The sequence below is a fragment of the Poecilia reticulata genome, chromosome 15, assembly GCF_904066995.2.
Source record: "Poecilia reticulata chromosome 15, P_reticulata-male-v2, whole genome shotgun sequence".
NCBI lineage: Eukaryota > Metazoa > Chordata > Actinopteri > Cyprinodontiformes > Poeciliidae > Poecilia > Poecilia reticulata.
Genome location: NC_088844.1, coordinates 7,679,231 through 7,706,809, shown reverse-complemented (window position 1 = coordinate 7,706,809; position 27,579 = coordinate 7,679,231). Strand labels below are relative to the sequence as shown.

The following is a 27,579-nucleotide window of genomic DNA, read 5'->3' as shown; positions in this document are numbered from 1 at the left end:
TTCTCATTTTTTTATTACAGTTTTTCCAGCACATAATGACCAGGATTGTGTTTAATGCTGAGCAAGGAGGACAGAGCGTGAGAGGAGACTCGTTTTTTTCTCTTTTCCCCCAGCATTCCCTTATCCATGTGATTGGTTGCGGGGAATGGAAACACAAGGAAGCTAATTTCATGCGCTAAGTTATAATTGCATTGTCGCCTCCGGCCAAATTTGTGTCCACTTCATCAACCGTTTTTTGGGGGTTTTTTTTTCCTGTGCTCCTCTGGAAGTGTGTGGTTGCAGAGATTACGCCCCGTTATTGTGTACGTTTGCGTACGTGTGTGCACGAGGACATGTTGGAAGCTGATCAGATAATGTCAGATTTGCAAGAACCGTAAAATAAATTTGCGTGTAAAACGCTTACTGCGTAAAACGCGACAGCGCTGCCGTTTAGCCGCCCGCCTCATTTTGACGTAGCGATACGTCTACGAAAGCAGAGGTGTATTTCAAAGTCGGTTGTATATCAATTTATCGGTTTATATGTCAGTAGGATGTCATAAAAACTAATCAGATTAATTTTACCAAATCTCTGTGGAAATGAGGAGCATAAGCGAACAAAGGATCCGTTAAATCTACCAATACAAGACGGGGCATTGTGCCCTCCTGGCTTACGAAGAGAAATCGCATAAATTCTCCGCTGACATATTAATGTCAACAAATCATGTGAAAAAAAGATGTCTTCAAAAATCTCCCTTCTTCAACAAGATCTGACCAACCCTGATCAATGAGTCTATTCTGCGTGTCATGGAACTGAAGGCAGGAGTGTCTTCCTCGTGATACCGAAGGGGCTTCAGCCATGCCAGCGGCCACAGCTCAACACAAGCACGTCCTTTCTCAATGCTCCGCTCTCCGTAGCTTCTAGGCATGGACACAAAACCTGATCCACAACACTAGTCACACTCATGTAATCAGAATTTTAGGCAGTGGGAAAATGGGGGTTGGTTGGGTGAGCGTGATTTCGGGCGACGTCAAGAAGAGAAAGAAAGAAGCCGATGCAATGAGGAAGTTATTTTAAACTGGCTGGTCGGGGAGTAACAATACGTGAGCTCACGAGACAAGATGGTGCATGACACCGAGTTCATGAGAAATACACAAGATCAGAATTTTGTAATATTTTTGTAAAAACATAAGGGCCTTTGTTGTTTTTTCCTTTGTTAACTTCACAAACTGTATTTTAAGGACTCTGCAATCAGTATAAAAATTACACTCCAGGTTACACAGGTTAATGTGTGGCAGTTTCTTATGTTTGTTTTATTCTAATATCGTCCTAATGCCAAAAACCCACTGAAAACACTCCTGTTTCGGATTTTGAGAACAAAGTGCATACCATTCTGGACTGTATTTGAAAAAATCTTGGTGCATTGAAGAGTTATCCAGTTCAGAACCGGCTAACAGCTGTTAATGACTAATGGTTGTTACTGGATAACGGTTAGCCAGAGGAAGCTAACAGTTGGTCGTGCCGAGCCAAATGAGGCAGCTGTTAATATTAATTCAATAATATTGCTAAAACTAAAAGCAGACTACAATACTAAAACAGTGCAGAAAATTTATTTCATCGGTAACAACTTCTCCTTGTTGTGAAATCACAGGATCACTGTGAAACTCAACCATGGAAATCCTGCTTAATGGGAGAAAACTCGGACGGACCACTGAAAGGGGATGAGAATCAAGCAGAGTTATGTATTAGGAAGGTAAAGGTCAGGCTCTGTTGGATTTTGGCTGATTTTTATTCTCACTGCTCATCAAGATCCAGGCTAATTTCAAAGTACTCCTTTTTAAAATGTATTTTAAATCTCTTACAAAACAGCACAAGGCACAAAGTAATGGTTGACCTGTACAATAATCGTCCAGACACCAGTGGTAGATGTAGCCCTTGGTTGAACTTTCCTATTAAAATGTCAGATAAATGTGCAAAACTATGAATAAATGACAACACATGCACTCGCATCCAGCATCTTGAAGAATTCAAACAAAACCAATCACTTTCAAAAAATGTCACAACTGAATAAAGAGGTTGTCTTATTTAGGAGAAGTCTGCCAGACACACTTTTTCTTATTTTTTTATTTGTATGCCGAATCTAATATGAACCACAGACTTAAAACAGCTTTTTATCTGTTCTCCATTCTACTTTACAGATTTTCAAGCACACAACACAAAATGCTGCCATAGTCAGACGTAATGAGTCGAAATGACAACTGTAATTCAAAGAAAGTTTGAATGACCTTCAAAAATGTCTATTTATTGGGATCCCAAAAGTTAAAAGAGCCTGGGTCACTGGAAGCAAAATAAGATTTCATTCATAGCTGTGCTTCAGTGGTTTTTCCTTTATTCTGATCCTGCTTCTAATTTTCCGTAACAGCTTTCCCAAAAAAAAAAAAAAAAAAAGCAAACACAAACAGAGCGGAGTGACGAGCGCAACTTGGCCAGGAAGCCAAACAAGCATTGAGGAGGACAAAAACTATTTTGTCCTCCTCAATGCTAAGCCTCCAAATTAGCTCCTATCTGACAAAACACAGTGATTTAGTTTCTCGCCCGGCAACGAGTCGCCGGGTTTCACCATTGTCTTTGAGTGATTCTGGCTGTGGTTCGGCGGGTTGGACGAGGGAGGGAGAGACGGAGCTAAGGAAGGCCTTCAGTGCGAAAAGCAATAACATGTTCTTTAAAAGAGCAGATGGAAAGTTTCTGCGCATCCTTCCCTCCCTTCCCCTCTTCCCCGAGCCTATCTTAATGATATGTCTTCTCCAAATATACAACTCCTTTCATGAGAATTTATACTCTCTGCAGGGCCCACAGGATCTGGGTGCTGGGGAGGGTGGAACCCGTTTCTGTTTCTTCTTCTTTCTCCTGCCTGTGTCTTATCAAATGGAGTTATGTGTCAGAGTGCTATGTGCGTCTATTATGACCAAACAATAATTCGCTTTGCAGGTCAGCATTGACGCATTCGCTCAGCTAGCTCGGCCGCGCACATGTGAGAGCTCAGCTTTTGCGCGGCTGTATGGACAGATGCGCGTGCGGGTGGGTAAGAGAGGTTTCGGTAACATCTCCCTCTTCCTGTCTGACCGTCTTCCTCCCAGGACGTCCTCAGACGAGAACAAGAGTGGGACGGACAGGAGGGGGGCAGGGGGGGCAGCAAGAGGAGATGTGGAAATGGATATCTGACAAAGAGATGAGAGCGTAAATATTCTGTCGGATCCCTATTTTAGTCCTCCTATCCCGTGTCCAACCTAGAACCGAATCATTACTGGCCATGAAAATAGAAACAGGACTGTACGAAATAGCTTACAAGTAAATGTAGAACCAAAAGGACTCAACAAACAAACAAACAAACAAACGTTAATCTATATGTTTCATTGTTAATATCTGTATCAATCCAGATATTGGAAAATAAGCTCCAGATTGGGCATCGGTGACAATGTTCCCTATCCATAAGGGCAGATCTATCTACGCCTTTGGGATTTTTGGAACCCAAGTTGAAATTCGAAGACATAAATTTGATTCATTGCTCAGACTTAAATCAAACTGCTTAGTTCGACCCAAGCATCCTGATTGCAATAAGAAGCAAAACAATTCAGCAGGAGATGCAAAAGATGCATAAAAAGAAGACACACTTCTAGGTTCCTTCGATGTTTTCAAACTCTCCTTTTATCTTTAAAGCAAAAACAGTTCCACACTTTATAGCTTGGTTTCTGAAAACCTGGCAGATCATTTCAGATATATAATTAAAAACATGCACACTACATTTTCCAAACACACCATCCCAGTGTGTGTATAATTACACCCTTGCGCATTCCCTTCTTAGCCATTAGGTGTTATCATTGCATTTTCTTCTATTTAAAGCTGAGCTCCCCGAGCCTATGTGCATCATGTTAAAAGCCTTGACATGCCACATTAGCGTTATAAAAAAGCAACCATTGAAATATGGGCGGAGGGTGGGGGGAATACCAAAGAGGAAAATCATATGTTGTCGCAATGTAGCGTCCCGTGGAAGCGAGGCCGTGACACTGCACAATCTGTGGATCGCAAACATGGGTCAATGATATTTTAAGTCTGCCTACTTTTCCGGCAGATGGTTGGTCTTGGCCACAAGGCACGACGATGCAAAAAAAGAATTAAATGGAACGATTCACAGTAAACAACTTTTAATTAGAGCGCATCTTCGCTTCCAAAAAGATTTTTAATTGCTGTAACCGTCCCGCCACGGAAAAAAAACCTGGTGCTCACATGGCCGAATCCTCCGAGTCCGCCGGTTAAATCTCAATGGAAACTGAGCTGTCCATCAGGAATGCCTGACAGCTAATCCCGAGGCCTTTTGGCTGCATCATACCAAACTGTCTCATTCGCACACGCATATAAACTGCGGAGCCCAGCTCCTGCCAGACATGTATGAGATTACTTTAAATATTTGGAGAAGCAAAGCGCTAACAAATATCCCGAAACCCCCGAGAGCGAGCGTGGACTTTAAAACCAGGCGTTCCGAACCGTAAGCTCGCGCCGTCTAAGCTACAGCAAGCCCCTTCAATTTCCCAATTTTCCTGCTCATTCAGTTGAAGTTTCACACTCGTGTTTGTTCACGCTGCCTCTGTGAGAGCAGCGCCATTTCAAATTCCTTTCTGTGTAGGTGGCAGCGACTGACATCCCTTTGACTTCATTAGGGAGCAGGGACCCGGCAACAAGGCGGGCTCTGGGAGAAAAGGGGGGGATTAAAGACAAAAAGAATAGAGAGTGAGGCTGAACAAAACAACAACAGAGCCGGAGAGGAAAAGACACAAAGCACCCCTAACCTAATTTCCTCTGATTCGAGCTGCTCCGATCCGAAATCAAACTGTGGAAAACAGCTCTTCTGAGAGAGTTAAAGGGAGCTAACTACGACGGTGTGACTTAAACCTGAATCTAAAATGTTTTAGCTAACTAATAAAAGCTCATGTTTAAAAAAAAAAAAAAAGAAGTGCAAAGTGTTTTTTTTTTTGTTTTTTTTTATGATGTTGGTCCATGGCAAATCAGCTCAAAGCCTGCATGAATAATTCACCATCCTCTTTTAAGGGGAAAATTTTTATATTTGCAAAGTAACCCACTTTAAAAATGTTTTTGTCGTCAAATCTCTCAATGGCCTCTTTGTGAAATGAAGACATGGCAGGTAAAACCAGAGGTTCTTACACTTTTAATTCATTAATGAGCTTTGACTTGTTACTGTCTTAGGAACAATGCTCTTGTGCCTTTAGGAATGAGATAAATCTTGTCAGTAAAGCTGAAACCATAGTGGGGATTAATCGCTATTAATAGATTATTAAAATAGTTGACAGCTACTTTAGTAATCTATTAATCGCTAACTGGAGTGTAGAATAAAAAAGGGTCATTTGGTGAAAAAAATAAAAAACATATTCAGAGCAGTAATTAAGCCAAACGGTACAAATAATACATATACAGTTTGAATTAAAGATAATAAAAAAAAAAACATTCTGTAAATATGTTTTAGCTAAAAGTCCTCAAGTGGCAAAATTTTAGCTTTACATGGTCCAGATTTACTAAAGGAATACGATGATTTTGCATTTTAGGTAATAAAATGTTTATTTTTTTATTTAAAAATGGACTGTGTTGTTTGCTTATTTGTGTCTGTAGATGTAAAATCTGCAAAACATGCTTTTTAGCAGATTTATCATCACTTTAATTGATCACTAAAATGATCGTTAGTTGCAGCCCTACTTATTAGCTTTATAGGCAGAGTGAGAGGTATGTCATTTACTCTTTAATACAAACTGGATTAGACAATTTACCTGCATCTGCTTGAGGACAATAGATAATTAGTATCATTCACTGAGTCTGAGGGCTCAGTGAATGCTGTTGGTAGGCAGCCATCACTGGAGCTGTTGCTCTGTCGTTTCAGGGCGTTATGATCCAACAGCTACACAGCTGAGTGAGTTCCTAACCTATATATGGAAGCTTTTTAGCGTGCGCGAACATGTTTAAGAGGAAGGTTTCGCCGTCTAAGGTATGTAAAGAATGAGCCCTGTTGAGAAAAGCATCTTGTATTGTTTGCTGGCGGTTGCATTGAGTGAGAGTTGAAGGCGTGCTTCATTAGTCCTCCCTACTCCAGCTCCAGGGAGGCTAAATTTATTAAGGGGGCCGGATGTTGCACAACACCTGCCGCTGCGCTTCCCTCTGTGCAATAAAGGAAAAAGGGAGTGCGGCGAGCTAGCCAGTGCTAGCGGTAACTGCTGCTCATTGGACTGAGGCTGATGAGCTGGGGCTAATTCAGGGGGTGATTATGTAGTTTGCTGGACCACTAAACCTCTTTAAGCCCGTAATTACTGCCTATTTGAGCAAGGGGGAGGCACTCCAAAGCGATCGGTACTTGCACCAAGCGGTGCGGAGAACAGCAGCCACAGCTGGAGGTGGGCTGCCTCGGGGCTGCCTGGGAATGAGGGGGTGTCTAAATGGGAGTAAGAGGAATCTACAAAGCCCCATCGCAGTCAGGTACCGCGGAAAGCTGAGAGAAAACAGTGGGATGCCCCTAAGACCACCAGCAAGCTCCGAGCAACAATGCTTGGAGCTAGCTTTTTAGCAATGATTTTTAAGTCTAAAAACAACTGTTCTCTTGTTATACACAAATAGTACGACCTGCTGATAGGACAGGGCTGCGCAGAAACTGCGTGCCACTACTGGGGAGTTCAACACAACACAGGCAAAACGAAGGCAGTTTGCAATCTTCCCAATAGAACTAAACGTCAAAGTAATTGAAGGATATGCCATCACGATGACAGAATAAAGGCTTTTTTTAGACTCTTTGACGTACAATTGTGAACCTAAATCTCAGATCGCAGCTCTGCCAGGAGGGGATTCATTTCATTTCACCTGACTTTCAAGGAAATCTGACTTTACGTAATGCCACTGAAATCCGATCTCTCAGAGGAAGCAATTTAGTGACCGGAGAACATTCTAATAACCTTGGCGATATTATTATGCCATTATAATAATTACCCTTTTGCCCCCAACGTTTTAATTAGAAACTCACCGTTGGCCCCCGCAGGGGTTGGTTAAAGGAATCGGAGTTGGGGAGTTGCTGGAACTAGGTAAAGGTATTTCACAATTGCTGCCAAATGCTCTTTGAAGCAGCAAGTACAAAAAGACAGAAAGAGGTGATGCAGGGCTCTTAGTGAAAGATGACGCTTTCGCACTCCAGCTCTCTTCCTCCGTCTTTCAGTAAGATCTCTGGTCAATCAGAGAACATCTACCCCTCCCTCTAACTCCACCACTTTGCTCTATATTTAGCATTTTGTTAACTATCCATCTGGCTGCCACCTTTTCCTCTTCTGTTCCATTCCATCTCCATTTAACTCACCTCTTTGACAATTAGCTCCGATATGCTCCGTACCCACATTCTCTTTCAAACCAGACGGTTTCTCTCCATTCCCCCTAATTCTGCTCCATCCCTGCCCTTCCTCATCTTGTGCAGCAGCGGGCCTTCTCCATCAGTGCACCCCTTTTACAAATCAATGACTTAATCTGTCGTAACAAACAAGTGAGCAGCACCCTCGGCCTCGTTCTGCTCTCGAGAAGCAAGCGGGGTAACAAGAGAAGAAAGCTAACTGCTGTTAAACGTAAAATGCTTCAAACGGAGAAAAATAAATGTTGGAGTGGATGAAGTGGAAAGCTATTGCAAAGCCTGGGTTCTAAGGACGTTAAGACAATCAAGGGTGAGAAGCAAGACAAATAGATGGCCATTGGTGCTGGGTTTCAGATATTTCTTCTTTCAGTTCGAGAGTCCAACTCCTCCACCATGAGTTATTGCCCGCCTGCGTTCACCTCCTGGTTCACTAGCTACGATTTGCCTCACTCCACTGGACAGACAACCGTACACAAAAATCACACGAAAATGCACAAACATTGACATGCATACTTGTGTGTGTTTGGGTCTGTGTGCGTGACTGTCCCCCATCACAATGACTCTTTGGGTCAGCTGATCAAGAGTGAACAAACCACCAACCTATGGCCATGTGTTTCATGCGACGTTGACCTGTACATTAAGTACTTTTTCTGTGGTTTAAGTAAAAAAAAGTCAATCATATAATTATAGGGCAAGAGTAGAAATTACAGTATCCCAAGAGTTCATCTATAAATATCTGCTTTAGATATCTCTTTAGAGTCCCTTTAAAAAAAAAACAACAACAACAAAAGTATCATCGTTCAAAAATGTAAGCCAAGACAGATGAGTGTTACAGAAAAATAAAAAATGACAAAAAGTCATGGAAGAAAGGAGTAATGGGTGAGTGAAGTCAGAGAAGCAGAAGACTTGCATAAAAGATAGGGAGCCTGCATGGTCTTTCAGAAAGGAGTGTTTTGTCTGAGGCGGAGAAAGAGAGCAGGCGAAAGAGAGAGGGTTCACGCATGGGCGAGAATACAAGTGGGAGGAACTGAATTGATAAATTAGTTCAGCCAACGTGCAAACTGATTACCACAACAGCAGAGCCGGAGCATCTATCAAGCGCCGGCATGGAACGAGGCACAAAAGGCACGCACACATTCAACTCCGCCTTAACAAAAGAGACATGAGGCTGACAGTTACAAATAATATAATGGCACAACCGCATATGCAATCGCGCGCACACCCAGCAAATGTATCTGGGGCAAGCTGCAGCAGTTGGCTGTAAGTAAAATGTACTGAGCTGTTGACTCCAGACAGAAAACATCTACCCATCCTCTGGATTGCCAAACACACTCCAGTGGATAATGGCTAACAGCTACTGCTAATGTGATTTCACACCTAGCACAATTATTGTACAGTATGAATGGCTGAACAAACTCGTGGGACACACTCAGAAGCTGTGCTGTTCTGGTGGGAGGTAAACATAGGCATATACATTATATTATATTATATTATATTATATTATATTATATTATATTATATTATATTATATTATATTATATTATTAGGCTGCTGGCCATTTTGTAACTTGGTCATTTTCTATGAGACTACAAAAAGAAGACATACCTACCAAAAAAAACCCTTACACACGTTTACAACCAGATTTATATAATCGACTCTGTCAGCTGGGGAAAAAAATGGAGTTCTATAATTCAAGTAAATAATATTAACCAGCAGAAGTATATTTACATTCATTTTGCTTTTATCAGGGGTAACAATCAATAGCCCAACTTGGGACCAAGGCTACAATCAATAAAATAGGAGATGTTAACATCTTCTGAAACTAATTTACAATTCTATTCAATTAGGCTATGATTTGGCAATGGGAATTGGGGGAGATTAGGAAACGCTCGCTGCTAGCATACAGCTAAGATAGCAAAATTGCTAGATGACACCATAAGGTCAAGCTAACAATAGACTTATCTCTTTTTTTTTCTCATGAGACGGACTTTCCAAAAGGAAGTTGAAATTTGTGATGGTAGAATTAAAGCCTTAGTCTTTAATATGTTGATATATTGATTTTGTTTGTGAATCTGTCAGTTTGTGTCTCTTTCTAGCAACAGCACGTGTCGTGTCATACAACTTATATATGTAAGCATGTTCTTTTTGTGTTTTAAAACACAAAATGAAAAGAAAGACATTATTATTTACTTTTATTGGTAGCTAGCACCAACTCAACATATAATTACCACTGTTTTTGTTTTTACTTGGAACAAGAAGCCAGATATTATGCCCTTCCATCCTTCGAGTTTCCAAGCCAAATTGAATGCCGCCTTAAGACAATATTTATCCCGATTCTACCACATGTCAAACTTGCCACACACTCTCCAATAAATTCCACAGCGATGGTGGGGAACTCCACACCCTAACAAACAAAGGCATTGTTGTAACACCTTTTTTAAAATATTGCGTCTGGGTAGTGGGTTTAAATTTGCCTCCAAGTGTACGTTTTCAGTCGACTCCCTCTCTGCGTTTGCAGATTGCCGTAAACTGATTAGTGGGTTTCAAACCGAGAATGGTTTCGCATATCTGAGTTACTGAGCCTGTAGCCACACACACAGATGCACGCACACACACACACACATGCTGCTCACATATAGCTGATAATGAAAAATAGAACTAGTGTGAAACACAGCTTCAACATGAGGCCATCAATCTCTCTGACATACAACAATGAAACCACACACTGAACTGTTTCATAGTTTCCCCAACTGAGGTTATATGGGAGCTGGGGAGGGGCAGGGGGGTAAGCAGAAGAAAAATGGCAAGAAGGGACACAACTGCGATGAATTACTTTTAGTAAAAATGAATTCTGTCGTAATCATGATACTTGTAAACCATCCAAACATTACATTACAATCTAAAAACAAGTTACGTTTGAATATTCAAACTGAATCTGCCTGAAGGGTCTGTTTAGCTTCGAGAGCCATTAGATCTCTTGATCCCTTCCAGCGCTACTGACCGACCTTGAGGGTCTGTAAAGTTCTCACGTTCTCAAGAAAACACACAAACCGACTTCTTGACTAACGCCAGATCAGCTCACACACACGCGCGCGCACACACACACACACACGCACATACACAAATGTGTAAGCTCTTGCTCCAGATCTGCGGCAGACGTCTAGGAAAGAGTTCAAAGGTGACATGAATTAAAAGTTAACTGCCCTTGAGGGCTTTTAAATGGTGGGGTAAAACGATACAAGAAGCACAGAGGAGAGACTGAAAGGAAAAAAATGGAGTCAAGCATTCGGGGGGAATGTAGAGTCACTTTATAAAAGGCTAGAACTTGCACCTATGTATTGCTCAATGAAGTCACTTGAAATGTTGCGATAACGGGAATAACAATAAAATAATCAAGGATTTAAAACAACAATTTAATATTCATCTTACTCTGTTTTGAAGAGCTTCATGCTTATGTTGCTAGCTATTTTTGGGAAGTCTGTTTAAAAATATTTAAATTTAATTGTCAAAGACAACAGCAGAAGTATCCAGGTACAATGAGGCCAAGAAAAATGAGACCAAGAAAAAAAAAAGGTAACCCTACCAGGATGTACCTTGATTCACTTTTTTTGAGTTCAACAAAAATCTTATAAAAGTTTCAGAGATATACTTTCACGAGTTAACAGAACTAATCTTGTAATATTTACTGCTGGTTTCCAAATGACTAGATCTATTAAACAACCACTAGCACATTTCCTTCTTTTACATATAAAAGTCCTTAAAAAATCTAAATCAGTCAAAATCTGAATTGGCAGGTCAGAGTTGGAAACAAAAGAAGCAAGATCTACTTGAAATAGTCTAAAAACTGATTCTTGTTAGATTGAAACAAGATGAGAATGAAACCTCCCGGAAGACCTAAAAGTATTACATCCCATCGATTTAAAAAAGACAAACTACAGAATGGAAGAAAAGATCTTATAAACGTATCCAGAAAGTGACATTAATAAAAGCCAATATCTCCAGAAACCAACACTTGTGCCATGTGTGAGTCGCTCTGTCACCTACTGTATGGCTCTACCCATCTGCTCATCTACTCAACCATCCATCATTCCATCCATCAATCACGACACAGATGGCCTTTCAGGAGTCTCTGTCAGGACTGATGCCCTCCCTCAGCCCCAGCCACACCATTATGCCTACCCCACCCCAAACCCTCCCTCTGAACCCCACACAAGGCACTCTCACCCACTGTTCCCCACACCTTGACCAAATGGACTCTACCATCTTGAGCCTGTTGGCAAAGCAAAATCTTAAGGTTTGGATACAAACTTCAACGGAAGCGTGAATGTTTTTCACAAAAGGGTTGGAGAATCGCAGAGTGTTTTTCCGCGAGGGTCACTCCAAGAAAAGAAGCCCCCCAAAGAAAGCTTTCTGTTCGTAGGTCCCTGGGGCCTGTCAAGACGGATAATTGATGATGTTTTCATTACAAGGTGTGGGGTAATGTGGGGGCTGGGGCACAATATGTGTGTGTGTGTGCCTGTGTGTATGTGTTAATGGGGGTGGGCAGGTTGACTCAGCTGCCGCCTCTTTAACACCGACCATTCCTGCGATCGGTACGGACAAGTTATTGCTTCCAAACGCCCTCGCACAAACACACCCGGGCGATCGCATGAGCATTTGCACAAACACCAAGCGGCAAACCCTCACCGGCAGATGCACACAAACACACAGCCCTGGGCCGGTTCCTTTCTGAAGATAAAGTCTCTAAAAGCAAATAAAGGCGCTCGTTTCTCCATTCTGTCGCGGTGTCATGCCAGGCCTTCAGCAGATCCGTCCATCTGCCTTTCTGTCGTCTGTCAAGACCTCTTTGAAATCATCATGCAGTGGCGCCAAAGCTTCTGACTGCCACTTAGATTAAATTAGGCCTTAATCCGAGACACCAGCCTTCGAATTACCGTACAGTATCAAGACGGACGTCGTGACTTCATTGTCTTTTATGAATAAATGAATGAAAACACATAAATAGTCAGCTGATGTTTCTCCTTTCAAGTTTGCTTAATGATGCCTCTTCAAAAGATATTAACAAGGCGTCCCTGTGGCATTGACTTTTAGTTGCAATTATGTTTTATGAGAAACCTTATTACTGAGGCGGATAGATACGATAAACAACAATCACAAGACAAGAATGTCGGAAAAAATACTGTTCTGGATTGGGTTCAGGCATTGTATCTTTTTCAGAATTTCTCCATGTTCCTTGTTCCTCCTTATCGGTACAACTGAGTAGTAGAGATGAAAGTGGGCAGGAGTAACCCTCTGATCTCGGTTTGAAAACACAACCAGGGGATAAACTTTCTCAGGAACTGTCTCGGGTCAGCCAATGCGCCCAGGTAGCATTGGCTGACCCGGACGCTGACACATCCAGGTTCCAGCAATAAACAGCCCAAGAATAATGGTGTCTGAGGCAACGGTGAACTCTGACCTTAGAGCTTTTTTTTCACCCACAATCATTGTTTAGTGGACATTCTCTAGTATATGGTTTATGTTCTCCAAACTTCCAGGAACTAATGTGTTTTCAGTAAAGAGTAACAACATGCTGCAGATAAAAAAAAGTTCTGATCGCCTCAGTGTGGTTTGAAGATCTCATTAGTTTCTCAAGCAACCAATGAGAATCAATGGGCTACTGTTCTCTTCAACCCTTCATCATTTCATACCTTTGTACTTTGGTCGTTTTGTACGAGCTACATCATAGATACATGATTTAATGTTTGATATCCACCATGTGTCCAAACAGTTGGTATGCATGAAAAAAATGACTAATCGCAACTATAATTCACTCATAGTCCATTGTAAGATAATTTGTTTGTATGGCATGCAAAGCCCTCAGAAAATAATTAACTTTACTTCTGTGTGAGATTTGAGCATTTTTTGACTATTCCCATAATTCACAAAGATACTGAAGGTTAAAAAAACTGATCCAGACAGTTTATATGTGTACAAAATGTACATTGGCAAAGGGACAGATTGACCTAGAGCCGATTCAAGGTCCAGCCAGCTTCAGTTTCTGCTGGACTGGACTCCATGCCATCTGCTAATGCAATATAGTCTGAATTGTACAAACGCGTTTTGCAAAAACCAGGAAATCAGACAAGGACAGGACGATTACTTTCTGGCAAGACTGTCAAGACCACCGCTGTCTTTCAGTCATACATCATATTCAGTTTATTTATAAAGCGCTAATTCACAACAAATATCATCTTGAGGCAGCACACAAGTCAAACAAGGCCAATTCATAACAATACACAAATAATATATTCTGGCTTGCACTTGTAGAGCATTTTCTCAGAGGGCCACAAAGTGCTTCACAGTACATGTTGAGTGAACTAATATCTGTTCAGTTCAGTCCAAATTATTCCAATCAGACAGTCAAATTATATCCATTCACTGTTATATTAAGTCAATTTCAATTGATCATATATTGTCAACTGGTAAAAAGACAGTTCTCTCCTCTTGAGCAAGCATGTGGTGACAGTGGAGAGGAGCAGTTATTCTGTTCTAACAGGAAGACACATTCAGCAGAACCCGGTTCAGGACAAGTATTGGATCTGCCGCAGCTCTCTGGGGGATATCCATGCGGTTTTCTCTAAGGTTGCTGGCTTGGAGTTTGTGTTATTGTTTATTTTTACTCAAAAGATTCTTATCAAATCTGATACTATTTTGGCTTTCCTAAGAAAAAACTTTATACATTTACAAGGAAGAAAAGCATGTTCAAAATTTTTTTTACCTACAATACAGGCCGGTTTCTTTTTAAACAACATTAATTAGAATTTATCATGACAACGATAACCAAAATTCTTATGATGAGAAATTAATCACAATAAATGATAAACGATACAATAAACCCCAACCCAACATCCATTCACAACAACTAGGCTTCTGGCCTCGTCTAACGGTGCAGAAATGAATTATATCACTTTTCACACCTGTTTCTGCTCAACACCCCCCAGCCTCCCCTGCACCCCCTACAAGCACACGCTGCTTTGTTGAAGAAAAAAAAATAAAAGAGGGGTTTGGGGGGGGGGGGTCCCCCAGCTCGGCTACATCTGCGTACACTAGCATTTAAATTATCCTCTAATTGTATTAACGGCGGATTATGCCTTCCAGTTGGATCTTTTTTCATGCTCTCTCCCTCTTCGCATTTTACACATTTTAAGGGAAAGGAGGGGAGGGAGTCGGGAGGCGGGGTGTGACGGGGGGAAGCAGAGGCAACTCATTGAGGGTTTGCGGGTTGGCTTCTTTTATGAGCTGCGATCATGGCTGCCCCTCGTTACACTGCATATGTGTACAAATAAGAGGGGAGGAGAGCCAGGATGTGAGTGTGTTCGCGATAATGTGTATAAAAGTGTGCGAATACACCAATGCTGACACTTCAAATGCCAAGCTTACTGCTACACACACATGCGCGCACTCGTTTCTGTGCACCTCCATGAACCCGAGCGAGGCAGCAATCTAAATGGGAATATGGTTGGTGTGTGCAGCACACACAGGCGGGGGTGAATTCCATCTAATTACTCTATCACATAATTTCACAAATTGCCTTTTCATAGGGGAGTGGAGAGCAGAGCGCGGGGCGCGTTGGGGATTTGAGGCCTGAGCTTTCATTTACTACTCATTTCTTGTTAAATTAAACAAGAAAATACCATTTGTGTGGAGGGGAGGGCGCAGGTTAGGTGGGGTGGACGGAACCAGACCCCACAGTGTGGAGGAGGGACTGTGGAATTTCTTAAGACTAGCTTCTGACATTGTAAATATATAAATATTAGCTAAATAAGTGCAAAATTACTGCCAACAATATTACTATAGAATATAACTATTCTCTCTGAATCACAAAAAAGTTGATTTCTCTGATTAGATGTGCACAGACAGTCAATCCAATTAATTTAAAGGGCCAGTATTACGTGTTTTCCAGGCACATAGTCATTTTAGAGCACAAATAACTGTCAACTTCAGTTGACTTCAGCAACAAACCGTCCTGAAGGTGAAGCTATGTCCACCCATGCATTTTGAACAGCTAAATGGTTGACATTATTTCTCAAACATGCATTAAAAAAGTTCACATCAACACTTCAGATATGTTTCTGATAAGAGAATAACTTTATAACAGCTCCTAAAAATACTGCCCTTTTAACATGTTTGTAAATGCGTCAGAATTAGCCAAAAAGCTATTTTTCATCTGTTGTCCCTGGACAATGAATAATTTTTGCCTTACTAAAAACAAAGATTAACCAAACAGGGATAAAATTACTTAACTACACAAATATTATCAATAAAAACGATCAATGCAAAAGAGAAAGTACAGAAATTACCACACAAGTATTATAAAAAGAATAAGGAATATCACTATGTGATGAGCAGACAAGTGGGAAAAAGGCCTCTTTCTCTTTTTTATTACGGCCTCCTACCCGGTTTACAGCTGCATGTCAAGCTGGCAGCAGACTGCATGCCTTGGCCATCGGTGACAGGCGGTTAACGCTAATGTTTTGTAGTCGCTCCAAGTCAGCGCAGCCAAATTCTTGCGCTGAACCCGTCCCACAAGCATTGTCAACAACATATGAGCTCATTGGGTGTGTTGGAAAGAACTCAGAGTTGCAAACGTTGTCATCATCACAAATTCAATACTGCTGCAGCGAATCTCAAATGGAAGCGTGTTTTCTCCCAGTCAGATGAGCAGCTCGTGAGGAAAACAGCAATCTTGGGAATTAAATGATTTTTTTTTCCCCCCGCGTTGTTGCGGGAAACAATCTTTACCTTTCCCTGGCAAAGTGGCTGATAAACACCTATGGTGGATAAAATGAGCAACTTTAACACAACAGTGAAAGAACAGCTGTGTAAATGCCACCTACCTCTTACCCTGCCGGTGCACTCATAGCCCCATTTTGCCACCCACCTTCCCTTTCCGCTTCGATACAATGGGAACTCCCCTGAGGGTCCAATTGTGAGGGCGACTAACATATAATACACTGAAGTTTGGGATCCAAACTTCGACTGTAGTTCTTGCTGTTTTTTCAGCTATTCTGTCAAACTTCAGACTCAACCATAAGCCTTCTATGGGGATAATGTGCTTATACACAGCATTTGCAGGTAAACGCCATGATTAAAAAGGTCAACAGGTCATTTCAAATGATGGCAGCATCAAAGAATGATTAGTGTGAACAGATGAGACCGGCACCTGGCATCTACAATACTGACCAACTATGTATGTAAAAAGCCTTGATATAAATATGTAATTTTAATCTCACGCTAGCTGCCATTACAGCTAATTACTTTCCATTGCAAATGTTCACAAAACTTTAATGTTCTGCTAATGAACAAGAAACGCAACTAAAATCACACGTGTTGACTCAATAAGTCATTAAAAACATGCCTCGATGTGATTCGCCATCTACTTCCTGTTATATTTGTCATTTCCACCAGTAGTAACATCCAGTTGTTCATCATGTACCCGAGTGATGCAAAAAACGTGTTTCCATTGCAGTTTTGCAGAAAACACAAATTTTGATGGGGCCGAAAAACCGTCGAATCCTAGCAGAAAAACCTGAGGATTATTTTTTCCGAAATTGGCGTTTCCGTTAAGCAAATTTATTTTTGTCATTCCTATTAGAGCAATATTACAGTCAATGGAATCGCAGCTACTGAAGCACTTAGAAAACCTAGCCAATAATTTCACCACTTTTACTTATCGTGGGGGAAAAAAAAGGAGTTTCAGATGTTTCAGATCAGATCCATTAACCTCATCAATCTTTGTCTCATCTGATCAAACCCATACAATTCCAGCTAAATTCTCTGTAAAGTTCCTCAAACTCCACCAATTTACAGAAAATTGTAAATTGGTAAATTCTTTCTGGCATCACTACCAAACAACATGTAGAATTAATGGTTGCTATGGAGACTCAGTGACCCCCACGATGCCTCGACTTGCTTGACTTGTCTTCTGACTTCTCCACTGAGTGTTAGAGATGTGTCATCATTCTCACTCTGCTTGCTGGTAAGATAAATACGGGTCTAGCCTGGAGCCCAGTGGCTGAAAGAACCATAATAAAAGGAGAACAAAAAGTCCTGGCTTGCTTTTAAACAGTCGCTATAAAGCTCTGATTAACTTTAAAAAAGGTGAAATATAAAATAAAGAAAAGCTTCAGTTACATTTTGTGACCTTGTTAAAAACAGCTGGGATTTCCCCCCACTACTAAATAAATGCACTTGATATAAAAGTTGGATTTTTGTTTTTTTTGGTGAAATTATGCCGCTGCCACAAAAGATGGATGTAGCTCTTCGGATTTCTTCCAGTTTTGTGCCGTAAAGTAGCTCACCGGTTATATCCATTGTTTGCCAGCTCGTGTGCACGGCTTGGTTCCTCTCTCTCTTTTTGCTCGTGAGAAGGAGAGTTTCATGGATCCTCCCTTATCCCCCTCTTCTCCTCCTGAAGCTCATATCCTACCAACTGTTTGAAATCCAACGATGTCGAAACCCCTCATAAGCCTGATTCAGAGTGTAAAATGACACAGGAGGTATGTTGGAGTGTGTGTGTGCTACAAATACCCTCTCCCTATGACCCTGAAGGGTTTGGGGTGTGAGATTAGAGATCACAAAATGGAGAGCGGGAGGTTGAAAAAAGTAAAAGAAATTTTTTTTTTGTAAAAAAAATGCTACGTTTGACGTCACATGCCGGTGTACGCAGACATTAAAGACTGCAATATCCACAATCTTCCGCATCCTCCCGTTTGGCCTGTGCAATCCAAAACCGAGAGCCACTCAGCCGAACCGTATCATGTTCTCCACAAACTCCTGAGGTCTGCAGATTGCAAGTGACGCAGAGTTAGGAAAGTACTTCTAAGACATCTTTCCTGGGAACGGCGCTTAGAGGAAATGTTAATAAAGCCTCTAAATGGCCAAACACTTTCCAGCTCCTCTATTTGCTTTGCCCTAAACTTTGAAATCCAGTGCAATTTGGCTTAATGTAAACTGAAAGTTTTGTTAAAGGCTAGGTTATATTTCAGTACGACGTTCTTTGAAGAACAGATTTACTGCTTTTAGCCGTTTTTTAAAAGGATGAATTTGATTGGAAATATCATTTATTTTTTCAAATTTCTTTTATAAGATGCATAAAATATGGATGCAAAAACGATCTGAAAAAGTTGTTAAGCAGGATTCGATCAACTCACTAAACATTATTAGTGTTGCTTTGATGTCTTACTGCAGTTCTCATTTACAACAGGGGTGGCTGCTGGAAAGACAATCTGCCACATTTCAACAAATGTTAACAGAAGAAGAGCATACAGGAGGTGCATCGATATGCAACTCCATCAGGGCACTGTGTAAGAGATAATCTACGGTAGTTTCGTAAGGTTATAAAACATCTTGCAACAAATGATTTGTCTGTGGCGAAACCTCTCTATCTAAAAACAAACTGTGCTTGCAGACTGTTGCGGTGTACTTCCTGTTTGGCGAAGATGACTCATGCCATAAGCGACAATCCTACGAAAATAGATATTGGCACAATAGGCTGAAACAACAGAACATTTAGCTATGTAAAAGTACACTGTGCTTAGCATGACATTACCAATCATGTCTGCAAATCACTCAGACTGTGAGAGAACCAGAAAGAGCAAGCAGATAACAGGAAGGCTGAGCGGTGATTTTGACCTTTGTCTTTCATGGAACATGTTGGGTATGGAAATGTCGGCAGCCTTTTGGAAAACTCAGAGCAAAGGTAAAGGCCCTCAACATAAATCATCCAAAGTGCTGAAATCATTTTGTTCAAAGAGGGACATCTGCCTCTAGTTATTCTCCATGGATATATTTTAGGAACGTTTTTTCTGAGGTGGTGAGGAATTATGTACTTTTGTATCATTTTTCATTAAATAACTCGTAATGTTAGCTGTGCTAATAGCTAATGTAGGATTCTAAAAAAAAAAAACTCTATTGAGCATTTTCTTTCTTTTAAATTAACATAATATTGTATGTAATTGAGGTCAAATTTGACAAAAACCTGATCAGAAATCTGCTAATTTCTGAAAGGTCCACCTGTTTTTTGATATTTAAAATGTATTTTAGCTCTAGTGTTAAACATTCAATAGAATGTATTGAGCTTTGAGAATGTGTGTTCTTGCTTTATAATGGCATTACCTTTCTATTGTTTAAAAGTGGTGTCAAAATAACAATATTATTCTTTATCGCAATAACATCTGGGATAATTTATTGTCAAGCGAAATGTACTGGTTTTGTGACAGGCCTAGGTACGCCTCTAAACAAAAGAACAGAATCGAACAGTTTACCTAAAGCAACGAATGCTTTTATAATGATCAGGTCTGAAGAAAATATTATATTCAGACATTAATTTTTAAATCTTGGTCAGCTGGAGTGAACACATTCCTTCCGCAGATGCGCTGTGATAAAACAAAAAGCATATAATCACTTTAAGTGTAAGACAAATTAACTCTGAGCTTCATTACGGCCCCTGAAACTCTGGACAAGAAGCTACTGGAACAAACGTCACATCTAAACAGCACTGAGGAGCTTATTTTGAGCTAATAAATCTCCCTGTAAACCTAAGCCTAATTCTATCACCCGCAAAATAACATTAGCTTCCACCAAACTATTTGTGTCAGTCTCAAACGATGAGTGGATTTCCTGCTAATTGAGGGAAAGCAAAAGCCAAGCCACTGGCCTTTCGCGGCGTCTCATGCATTTTGCTAACTAATGTAACGAGGTTCTTCGGTCCATCTGTACAAACTCGCCGGGGGTGCTTCTGCTCTGCTTCTGCCACGTTCAGCTTCAGCAGATGATCAGAGACTCTCTCCAACATTACACGGGTCTCCTGTCTTTGAAGTGCTCGCCTTACAATGGATGGTGTGTGTTTCAGGTGTGCAAAAGTCTTTCTGCCCAAACACTAGCAGCACAGAGCTAGCAAGACTTGGGGAAGGTAGCTGTTGGCGGTGAGTTGAGGATCACACGTGACGTGAAACACATATTGTTGGGCTGAACTCACCGTTAGGTGTTGGAAGAGCCACGCTCTCATGATGTTGGTGGCCACCTTGGGAAAAATCCCTCTCTTCTTGTTGTGTTTCTTCTCTTTGTCCGGGTCGTCGTCGTCGCCTGTGCTCGGCGAGGCCACGCTGTTGTCCAGGCCGTCACCTGTCACATGACGGGGAAACAGGAAGAGACAGCTCCGATCAGACGCCAGGGAAGTTTGTTTTGCTTCCTGCAGTTGCCGCGTCTTTCGGGTTCAAAGGGAATAAATGTGATTTCGGAGAAAAAAGGAATTCTGGAGATTCTTTGTGTCGGACGGGGTTTGGAGCCTTCGACAATGGCTGGCAGAGAATGGCACCTCGCTAAATGCATTCACTTTTTAATACATTTATAAATAAACCCCAGCCTTTTCATTTTTCCCCCCACCATCCCTGAAAACACAGTAAGCGCTTGCATCCTTTCGTGAGGAAAAGAGGGGGGGGGAGAGGGGGAGCACAAAGGACTTGTAAGGTTGCATTTCCCCACTCTCCCATCCAAGCCCGCGCAGAATTGAAAATGACAGAGAGATTTAGTCTTTATTATCCTGAGGGGAAAATAGTTATTGAAGCGTCGCCCCGGCGCATTCTGCCATTTTACCTGGGGTGGAAAGAGTAACACGGCACTACAAAAGGCAAGGTTGCGAGGATGTGGGAGGGGGAAATGAAAGGAAAATAGATGGGAAGCGCAAACAGCGCTAACAAAGCTAGCTGCTTTTCATAACAATAGCATCATGGCTGCTTACAGCAACCTGTAGGGCTTCGATAAGACTCTATTAAGGCCAGTTAACCTCACCTAAGGGGGTACAGTGAGACAGCTCAAAGTATCTGAGCATTGAAAGAGAAAGGAAAAGTGCTCCACGGGCCTTTTCTCCACAACATTAACTCTTCAACACAAACAAACACACACACCAGCATTCAAAGACGCCCAATTACTGTACGGATTCCATACAGCTCCGGTTGGAGAGAAAGTGGCTCTTCCCATCTGTGGTGATGAAAAGCCTAATTGTTATTATCATTATTCCCAAAAAAACGCGAGCCACCCTGAATGAAGATGATAACCATTAAAAAAATATGAGGTGAGGTAAACAAGTGGCACTCTCACACGCCGGGGTATTCCGGCACCAAACAGCCCGACGTTTGTCTCGCAACGCCTCCCAACCCCTGGAAGTGAGAATGTGGAGGGAAAATAAAAACCGCAGAAGCAGTCACAGAATTGGATTCTGTTATTTATTGATTACACGCTAAGCACTTCCAAAGCATCTCGGTTTCTTCACTGCGGCAAGAGTTGAGGGCAGCTCACCGACCTCCATAGGGCAACACCCGGCACCTTCGCAAAAAAATCCCCCAAAACACCCCCAAGATCCGGGTTCATTGATAATTAATGGCGATGTTGGCGCTAATCCGGTTGGAGATGACTTTTTTCCAGTCTGCCACATCAATGGAATAATCAAGGGCCTAAAACCCGGGCCTTTGCTCCCCATTACCTCAGGCAAAAGAATTCCTGAAAGCATGCCTGGAGGGCACCTGAATTATACACGCCATTAGGAGAGAGAGCCTCTCAACAAACCAAACGAAACAACACTCTCGGCCAGCTCTCCCTCTCTCTCTCTGACTGTGCTGGCAGAAGGAGATACATATGCACACATATTGAAGGCTTTCTAATGAACCTCATGTGGAAGTGGAGGTGACGGCATGAGGGGAGGGGGTGGGGGTAGAAATGAGCGGGCTTGGCATTGATGCAAATACTACCTACTGCGCATTGATAATGCACATATGAAGATCAAGCGTGTGCTTGGCTCAGGCTAATGTAACACAACCAATGGATAAAGCAATGGAGAATTAATCATCTGGTCATTACACTTTGCCAATTTACCAAAATTCACCACATTACAATTCAAATATAAATATGTATTGGCTTTAGGACGTCTTCTAATTAATTTACTCTTTATTTTTGAGTTTTTAATGTCTGTAAAAATACACAGTCTGAACCGGAAGTGATCCGCACCAGAGAACCGCCATCTTGGTAGGAAAGTGCAGCATAAAGCATAGATGAACCATGGCTTCGAAACCTACAAAAAGGTAAGGTAATGGAATAATCTACTTACACTGTTCATGAATTAGATTGGAACAAGGTAATAAGCTTGTGGCTTGTTTATTGTTGTCTGCTGTGAGAGTTGATTACGAATGCCTACCAAGATGGCTGCTACAAAGTTCCCGAAAGTGTTATGGCATATGAGAACTATGTAATAGTAGGAAGAACGTTTTCTAGCAAGGTACATTAAGGTCTGAACAGGTTATGATTTAAAGTCACTGAACACCTGCAGTGTTCCACATTTCTCTCTGTTTCGCTGTTTAGAAATATTTCCAGTGGTTTCATCAGTCATTGTGTGTGAGAGACCGGATACCAGAGGAAAACAGTCTGACTATATAACCAGCTGATAACAGTTTGTTATACTTGTGTTACTCTATGAATAAAAGAGCAAAGTAGTATATAATTTGGGACAATAAACATGTTTAGTGTAAAACTTATGCACAGTTTAATGAGTGTAATTGTGCTTAAGTCAACGTATCAAAATCAAAGTAAAAGGAGGTAAAAGGAAAAAACAAACAGATTGTACAGGTAATATTGATGCAACCTCGGGCATCAACAAAGTTAATATATTTTTGGTCTGTATATTTGATGTGTTTTTAAATGTTTAATAGAAGTCTAGATGCAGACCTGTTTTAGGTTTGCTTGACAAGCTCAGACTGGTCACATTGGGATCACAACGTCTTTTATAGACGATGAGCTACACACTCAAACAGTATTACTGCAAAATAATTCATGACTTTTTTTCTTGTACAGACAAAGAATAAGCAATTCCTCATCTGCCTCACTTATATTTTGGGTTACGACTAAGTCGGTCACAGACTTTCTGTGATGCGTCACATGAGAACTATGTTTGAATTTTTCAACAATCCTACCTTCTACTTTGTCCTTCCTGGCATTTATCTTGACAATCTCCTCTTTAATGGCCTCTCGCTTTCCTTTGTTTTCTTGGCGAAAACCTTTTATTTCTCGCAGTATCACGTCCAAGTCAGACATTTCTCTTCCTCGGGTCAGCTTGGCTAAAGTCTCTGCTACTTGTTAGCTTTAGCTGCTGACCTGCTTGTTCATGTTGTGGGCTTTAACAAGTTGCTTCTTAAATAATATTATATATAATATTGTGTATATATATATATATATATATATATATATATATATATATATATATAAAGGCTCCCTTTATATATTAACTCAGCGAGTTCATTTCTCACTTTACATGGGAGTATTTTAGCAATTTCTCAGGTTCTTTGGGAGCACTTATTTCCGCTGTTATCTTGTGGGTGGCCCGACCGGAAGTCATGTGTGCCAATTTTATGGACTGACGTTTTAACTTGTTTAGGCCACACTGTTTTGCTTGTTCTGGACCTGGACAAAATATATAGGTCTAAATCAGGGCTACGCATAAACTGAAGATTGATTCATGTATAAATCATGTCTCTGTGTAGCCACAGTGTTGAAATTCAAAAACATTTCTCCATTGCTTTGTGGGTTGCTAACTATAAAAGCAATTACATCATGTTTTACTATACAACCAAATATATCCTGAAACTGTGGCTTTTTTACTTAAGGTCAACAAACCAGGACAAGAAAACTGTTGTTTTTTTTCATTGAACAATCAATTACAATTGTTCAGCAACTGATCCATTAATTGATTAACAAGACTTTTCAGCCCTGCGCTCACCAAGCAGGCACACATTGAGCACATTATGCAGCTTCTCAGCCTTTCTCTGTCCTGGAAACACACTCACATTGCAAGCTTCAGTTACATCATTAGCCTAGGACAAGCACCGTCTGAGCCCTGTGAGCGAGTTCAGTTTTTTCTTCCTACTGTTTCAGGGCAAAAGAAATTCGCCCGCCCCCCCTACCCCCGCTGCCTCCCTTCCCAGCTGCCTGTTGGAAAAAGACGGGTGAGCCGAGTCGGGGCCCTGTAATCTAAGACCAGATTTTCATTGGAAGCAAATGCTTTCAATCCGTCGTAAAGACCGGCTCATGTTCAGCAAAGCCTACAATAACAAACCCAGGGGCTCGTCCCATGCGAGTTGAGAAAACAGAAGCAAACGGCCGGAGAACCGGCTCGGAGCGGGATCGAACGAGTGCCAAAGCCAAGGGAAGAAGGTGAGGTACGATGAGAAGAAAGGAAAGAAGGCGAATGTTTAGAAAATACAACAACAAAAAATCGTTCACTATCAACATTCTCCTTTCTTCTCCAGTTTTATCACCTGCAACCCAAAACAGGCAGGGAATTGCTAACACATTCCTATCCTTTACACTTCTAAGTCTGACCTATGGACTCCTACTTTCCCTCGAAGGGGAGCAAGCATCCATAGGTCAGACTTGAAGTGTACATTTACTTTACCTAGAAGGGAAGAAAGAGGCAGAAGGCCGTCAGTTTTATTGGCATTTCCATTTTCAGTGCAATTTGATACCAATCACCTCCACGAGGTCTGGGGCTAATTTCTGCTTTTTCTCTACCTCCGAGCACGAGGAGAGAAGTCATGAAGAATAGAAAAAGGCTGAGCCTGGAAAGGTGCTGAAGCTGTTGTTTCGGCAGCCATGCCGAGGAAATGTCAGCGGTGCTACAGCAGCCTGTCAAGCAGACAGAGGCTACACAACGGAGCGGAAAACAAAGACGAGATAAAGGGTGAAACGGCGCAAGAAAGGATGGGGACGGAGATGGAGAGAAACAGGAGCGAAACGTGCAAACTTGAGACACTCATGGAGGCAATGAAGGGGGAGAAAATAATGAGTAGGAAACGGTGCAGGGGAGTTAATCAGATGAAAAAAACCCAACGCGGAGCAGTCCGTTGTTGTTTCTTGGGGATTATTTATCTCGATTTGACATCTAAGAGAAAAAACACACCTATTCAGAAAACCTCTCCCCATCTAAACACAACTGATAAAAACGACTGACACAAATACAAGGTGACAGTCATGATTCTGGACAATAAAATAAAGAGTATTTATAACTTGGTTTTAATAGATTATTGATTTGAATCCGCTTAAAGCCAGTTTTGATGCAACACACGGCTGAGCAGACTTCATTATTTTAATGCTCGTCAAATCCTGTCTCTAGTTCATCTTGAATACATCATACAAAATAACAAGGGAGATAATGTGAAGAAATGCCAGAATATCTGAGAATGTCTGCTTCTTAATGAATGTGCAAAGACTTGTTAGTGTCGTGATCAATGACGGGTATTTTTACACACGTACACTCTAAGTTTAAACTGGGCATGCTCAGTTGTCCAGATCAATTTTCTAATCTGAACTTGTCTGTGACATTATTTATAGTAACGTACAATGCGATAATAAAACACTACGATGTTTCACGTTGGGCTTCCAGACGCTATCCAGTTGGTGGAAGCAAGACTTCTTCTGGTGAAGTGAGTCTAAGCGATTATCCTGAAGGTTACCACCAGAAATCACAGAATAATGTTAGAGACTTTTATTTTGTTGAAGCAGTTGACTATTATTTGACAACACTTCTTTCCAAAAGTGCCTCAGATGTCTCCACCACGTTTTAATGTTAGCTATGGTGACATTTTGCTAACCTTGTAAAGAAGAGACTGTTAGAGATCAATACAAACGATTTGTAAGCACTGTGACCAGCTAACCGTTAGCTGCTAACAATGCTAAAGCTAGCATTTCCCTCAATGTTCCTCATTAGAACTAAAATGAAGACTTTTCCAGCGTTTTCTAATGAGTAAAATAATAAAACACTGTTTTTATTTGTCTAAATAATAGAATTATAAAGTCTACTTCTAAATATTCCACAAATCTTGTTTCGCTCCTTTGAACTCAGTATATCTCATCTTTTGAGCTGAATGAATCATTGCACAAGAACCAATTGATGTTATGCTTGAATGAACAGACTTTTTAAAAAATTTTTTAACTTATTTACATTTCTCATGAAAAAAATTAACAAAACAAAACAGTAAAATAGTCTTTGAGATGTTCGGTCAGCCCGCTGTGTTACAGTCGTTCAGTTGGGTCAGAAAGCTAGCCAGGCAGCTGATGAGCAGCTCATTCAATAAAACAGTCAGTTGCTCTCCTTGCACAGTCTGCCAGCCTTACTAAGGGCCTCAGCAGGCTGTAACCCTGGGCTGCATGCACTCAGCGTGGGGAAGCTAACCTAGCAAGCTGCAGTCTCCACACAAGAAAAAGCCACAGGCAAAGCTCTGGGCCTGCCCCACATGATCGGTCATGACAACGTCTTCGCAACTAGTTAGAGGAGGGACCGAGAGGGGGGCGAGGGGCAACGGGGGGTCGGAGGGGGGGTCACGGGATGGAGGAGAGGGGGGGGAATCAATCCAGAGAGGCGGGGGTGCATGTTTGTCTGTGAAGAATGTATGCATGCATAGATGTGCAGTCGTCTGTATGTGCGTGCATCCTTCTGCCTTTCCCCCATGAATGTGTGTTTCCAACCACAGAGGGTCTGCATGCATGCATGTGTGTGTGTATGTATGTGTGTGTGTATGTGCGGCAATTAGGAGCAGGCCACTGACTGGAAGGAGCCAGGGGCAGTTGAAATGCCCCGGGGCCAACCAAGGGAAGGAATATTTTATCAGTCCCCTCACAGGGTGTATACAAAAATACACACTCAGACACAATCCCACTCATGTTTACTGTGAGCGAAGAGACAATGATGTAAAAAATTTGCTTTGCTTCCTTCATTCATTACAAGGCTTGTTAGCATTAGCTAAACCGATGCATTCTTCTGGGTTCGGCTTCAATTGGCTGTTTTCTGTGTTCTTCTCAATCCCCCCCCTCTTCTCCTTCTTTCTACTTCATTACTGTCATGTCTCCTCCTCCACTCCATCTGCTAGCTCGACGTTTTGGGTTTAAAGAAGTGGTTAAAACAGTTTGGAGAAAAGTACTCCCTTACCCAAGTATATAAACTCTCTTGTTGTCCTCATTCGCTCTAAATCCAGATTAGCTGGTCTCTGATAGTCTCAGAGGGACCAAAACTGCTGTCAAACAACTCCATTCTCAAAGAAGTTTATTCAAACGCCGATGAGCCTTTAAACGGTCG

The 27,579-nt window shown here is 41.5% G+C and overlaps 1 protein-coding gene across 3 annotated transcripts in view; it reads right to left on the bottom strand.

Moving 5' to 3' along the window:
- The window catches only part of meis1b (Meis homeobox 1 b), a 106,804-nt gene that overhangs the window by 32,270 nt on the left and 46,955 nt on the right, over positions 1 to 27,579 (bottom strand). For all 3 annotated transcript variants that reach the window (XM_081616641.1, XM_008428866.3, XM_008428865.3), the window contains exon 8: positions 20,443 to 20,588. In XM_081616641.1, the coding sequence (XP_081472767.1) occupies positions 20,443 to 20,588 (146 nt within the window). The remainder of the gene's footprint in view (positions 1 to 20,442; positions 20,589 to 27,579) is intronic.